The sequence below is a fragment of the Zingiber officinale genome, chromosome 8A, assembly GCF_018446385.1.
Source record: "Zingiber officinale cultivar Zhangliang chromosome 8A, Zo_v1.1, whole genome shotgun sequence".
NCBI lineage: Eukaryota > Viridiplantae > Streptophyta > Magnoliopsida > Zingiberales > Zingiberaceae > Zingiber > Zingiber officinale.
This window is the reverse complement of record NC_056000.1, coordinates 114,038,080-114,042,765: the sequence shown is the minus strand read 5'-3', so window position 1 is coordinate 114,042,765 and position 4,686 is coordinate 114,038,080. Positions and strand designations below refer to the sequence as shown.

At 39.6% G+C, this 4,686-nt stretch overlaps 1 protein-coding gene across 1 annotated transcript; it reads left to right on the top strand.

Annotated features, from left to right (window-relative positions):
* Positions 1 to 2,477: 2,477 nt before the first annotated feature.
* Positions 2,478 to 4,310, top strand: LOC122012529. The gene is made up of 2 exons (XM_042569091.1): positions 2,478 to 2,896; positions 3,933 to 4,310. The coding sequence occupies exons 1-2, from the start codon at positions 2,513 to 2,515 to the stop codon at positions 4,023 to 4,025; spliced, it is 477 nt and encodes a 158-aa protein (XP_042425025.1). The 5' UTR covers positions 2,478 to 2,512; the 3' UTR covers positions 4,026 to 4,310.
* Positions 4,311 to 4,686: the final 376 nt, after the last annotated feature.

Below are 4,686 nucleotides of genomic sequence, written 5' to 3'. Positions count from 1 at the left end.
CCTGAGGGTTTAATCGAGTTGGTACTCGGGAATGGCTTGTCACTAGAGGAATGGTTCAATTCTCGACAAGTACAGATACTCTTTGGGTTATCTCGCGCCTCCTGTTTAGGAAAGCCGCTTGGCTAAGGTTGAATATATGTCTGTGATTTACCCCCTTCTAGAGTGTGTGGGACCATCCTAGAAAGACCACTAATGTGACAACTTCACCTTTTTGCCACAATAAGGAATACCATTCTACTACAAACACTGCTTCAGATTATCACATGTCCCTTGTCTAGGAAGGTCGCTTGAGTAAAGATAAACAAACCCCTATGTGTGGAGCTGCCCTGGAGGGGCCACTAAGGTGATGACTTCACCTTTGTCACCACAAAGAATACCATTCTACTCCCCCTATCTAGGAAGGTTGTTCGTCTAAGGCTAAATAAGCCTCTATGATTTATCCGCTTTAGAGTATGTGGGGTGGCCCCATGGAGGGGTCAAGACCGCTAAGGTGACGACTTCACTTTTTACCACCACAAAGAATATCATTTTATTTAGATTTTGCCCTCGCGAGTGTAGCTGAATTGGTACTCGAATAGGGATTATCATCAGAGAGGCATGATTCGATTACCAATAGGTTCAAATACTACTTTGGGTTATCTTGTGCCCTATATCTAGGAAGGTCACTTGGCTAAGGTTGAATAAACTCCCGTGATTAATCTCTTCCAGAGTGTGTGTGGCCGCCTTAGAGGGGACGCTAAGATGATAACTTCACCTTTTGGTATCAGGGAATACCTAAATCACCTATACTAAGGTGACGACTTCCCCTTTTTGCCACCATAGGGAATACCTAAATCACTCTCCCTATAGGTGTCACTGAGTTGGTACTTAGGCATAACATGCCAAAAAGAGACATAGATTGATTCCCGATAGGGGCAAATACTGTTTCAGGTTATTTCGTGCCCCTTGTATAGGAATGTCGCTCGACTAAAGCTGAATAAGCATCCATGATTTATCCCTTCCAGAGTGTGTGGGGCCACCCTATAGGGCCAATAAGGTGGTGGCTTCACCTTTGCCACCACAGGGAATATCATTCTACTTCTCTCATGGGTGTAGTTGAGTTAGTACTTGGATAGGGCTTGTAACCAAAGAGGCATGGTTTGATTCTTGACAAGTACAAAACTATTTCTGGTTATCTCGTAACCTTTGTCTAAGAAGGTTACTTGGCTAACACTAAATAATCCCCCGTGATTTAGCCCCTTCTAGAGTGTGTGAGGTCGTCTTGGAAGGATCGCTAATGTGACGGCTTCACCTTTTTGCCACCACAAGGAATATCATTATTCTGCAAATACTGCTTCAAATTATCTCACGTCCCTTGCCTAGAAATGTCGATAGACTAAGGCTAAATAAGCCCCTGTGATTTACCCCTTCCAAAGAGTGTGGGACCTCCCTGCCACCATAGGGAATATCATTCTATTCCCCCTGTCTAGGAAGGCTACTCAACTAAAGCTGAATAAGCTCCCATGATTTATCCCCTTCCTGTGTAGGCGGCCCTAGAGGTGCTGCTAAGGCGGCAGCTTCACATTTTTCCACCACAAGGAATGTCATTCTGTTTAGATTTTGCCCCAACGAGTGTAGCCGAGTTGGTATTCGATCAGGACCTACCATCAAAGAGGCATGGTTTGATTTACGATAGGTGCAAATACTATTTTCAGTTATCTTGTGCCCTTATTTAGGAAGATCACTCGGCTAAGGCTAAATAAACTCTCGTAATTTATCTCCTTTTAGAGTGTGTAAGACTACCCTTGAGGGGCTACTAAGGTGACAACTTCACCATCTGCTACCAGGGAATATCTAAATCACCTATGCTAAGGTGATGATTTTCCCTTTTTACCACCATAGGGAATATTTAAGTCATGCTCTCCACGGGTGTAGCCAAGTTAGTACTCGGGTAGAACTTGCCACCAAAGAGGCATAATTCGATTCCTGACGAGTGCAAATATTACTTTGGGTTATCTTGTGCCCTTTGTCTAGGAAGGTCATTCGGCTAAGGCTAAATAAGCACTTGTGACTTACCCTCTTTCAGAGTGTGAAGTTCTAGAGATGCCGCTAAGGTGCCACCAAGGAATACGTAAATCATTTCCGATAGGTGCAAATATTGTTTTGAATTATCTCGTACCCCTTATATAGGAAAAACATTTGGCTAAGACTGAATAAGTTCTCATGATTTATCTATTTTTAAGAATACGTGGGGTCACCTGGAGGAACCATCAAAATACCAACTTCACTTTTTATCACCAAGGAATATCTAAATCATTGCTCCCGTGAGTGTAGAGGGATTGATACTCGCGCCGCCAGAGATGAATGGTTTGATTCTTGATCGTGCAAATATTATTTTGAATTATCTTGTGCCCCTATTTAGAAATGTCGCTTCGGTTAACACTGAATAAGTCTTCGCTATTTATCCCTTTTCCAAATATGTGGACCACGCTAGTGTCACAATTTCACCTTTACTAAAGTAATACCTTGCCACATGAAGGTCAAAACCCGAACCGCTTTTATCGTTTCCCGTAGCCGTTTTCCATCATCTCCGTCCCATTATCGCCGACTTGCTCGAGATCGATGGAGAGCGATGGTGAGCAAAAGGCAGAAGGAGGCGCGGAAGAGGTTCGAGGGGACGAATGCCCGACCGGAGGATGCCACCACTTCGATCCCCAAGGCGGAGAAGGGTATGAAGTCGAGAAACACGAAGAGGAGGAAGGAGGGTGGCTTTAAGAAGAAGAGCGGAACTTCAGCTCTAAGGAAGCACCCACTCAGGGTCCCGGGGATGCGTCCCGGAGAGAGCTGCTATATTTGCAAGTCAACTAGCCACATCACCAAGCTGTGCCCCGAGAAGGCCGTATGGGAAAGGAAGAAGGTAGCCTTTTTTCCCCCCCTTGTTTAACCTAATTTCTCATCTTCATTTGTTTTTCCACGATGTCGGGCCAGAAATTATTGAAAAGTTACTACTTTTCAAAAAGCCTAAGAACCCAACAGTTAATGTGTATTCCTGGTTCATAATAGAAACATGTTCTGATAGTACAGACATTTAGAGTAGTCACAATAATGAATCATGTTCTTTCTAGATATGTTTGATTTGCTGACAGTGGGGGCATAGTCTTAAGAATTGCCTAGAGAGTTACAGCAGAAAAAAATGTGTTATAACTATGGAGAAGTTGGGCATTCACTAATTGTCTGCTCATTTCTTTGCTTAATACGTGCACTAGTTGTATGCAATCAAATGACTTAATCAGCTTGCTTGCATTAACTTTTTTCAATGTCCAACAAAAAAATGATGGTGAAAAAACTTGTAGATATGTTGAAGTGACTATGACATCTAATTTGTAAACTTTCAAGTAGAAATCGATGATTCTTTATTTAATATATGAAGGAAAAACTCAATTCCAAGAATTTCATGGTATAGTAACTCTAAACATTATATACTGTTTTTTTCTATTGTTCAAGGCTATTATTGCAGCAAGTACAATGGTAAAGCTAGTATTGCTTGTGAAATAATATAGGAATTGTTACATGGACAATTTTGCATGAAGAAAATGCTCATGGAAAGTTGCGGTTCTATCCTGTCTTTGTATTTTTAAAGTTTCTTAATTTCGTAGTACTGATCTCATGAAGTTTATTTTGCAGTCTGAAAATTTCCCCCTAGTTAGTTTAACATGTTATTTTGTAAACTTAGTTTGTACTAGTAACTATTGCATTGGAAATCTTATACGAATTGCTTATGTTGTAGTTATTTCTCCAATCTAATTCTGTTTTAGGTTGGTAAGTTTAGTTTGTTATTCGTTACTTGTAGTTTTTTCCCTATATATTTTGATTTCATAGAAAAACTAAACCCTATTATTTTGTTGTCTTAGTAGTATATTTTGGTTTCATACTTAAAAAATTTTTGATTGTAGGGGGGACAAAATTTGCAAATTGCCTCATCTGCACGTGCAAGTCTTAGTTGTTTGTGCTCGAGGAATCCATCGATACACGCTTTGAGGAGCTAAGTCTGGACATCAGCATTCACGATGGATCAGCAACAATTTTAGTCCTCAGTTGATCAACGGTTTTCACAGTTAAACGAAGGTGTTAACATCATCCGATAACGACAGCTCGAGTTGTTCAAGTTCTTGCATTGTTCTTGGCCTCCAAGGCAGCAAGCTAATCTTCCTATTGTTTAGTGTTGTTCCCCTTGTTAAACTTTTGATTGTTATGAATTTGTATAGATATTGTATTTATTTTGCTGACGTGAATGCTACAAGACTATGTGTCGGCTATTAAATGTTTAATCTTATGTTGATTACATTTTGATATGCTTGATTTGATGTTTATTTAAGTATGAATGTTGAAGTCAGTATTTGCACTTATGCATGGTTAAAGTGGAGCTTCTTATAAGGGCCCTTAAATATATTCACGTCTTCAAACATTCTCTTCTACTCAAATAAGAGTAGTGATTTTTTTATCTTTTAAAGAAAGTATATCAAAATCTTATTATAAGAGTTACAACGATGATACTCGTTATTTAATATCACAAATGAGTTTTTTTAACTTTTCTCTTTGGAAAATATCAAATTTGACGAAGTTTCATTAATGCAATTTTATCCAAAAGTACTAATGAACCTAAATAATTTTGAATCACTTCAAACCAAGTTTTATGTACTCATCTAA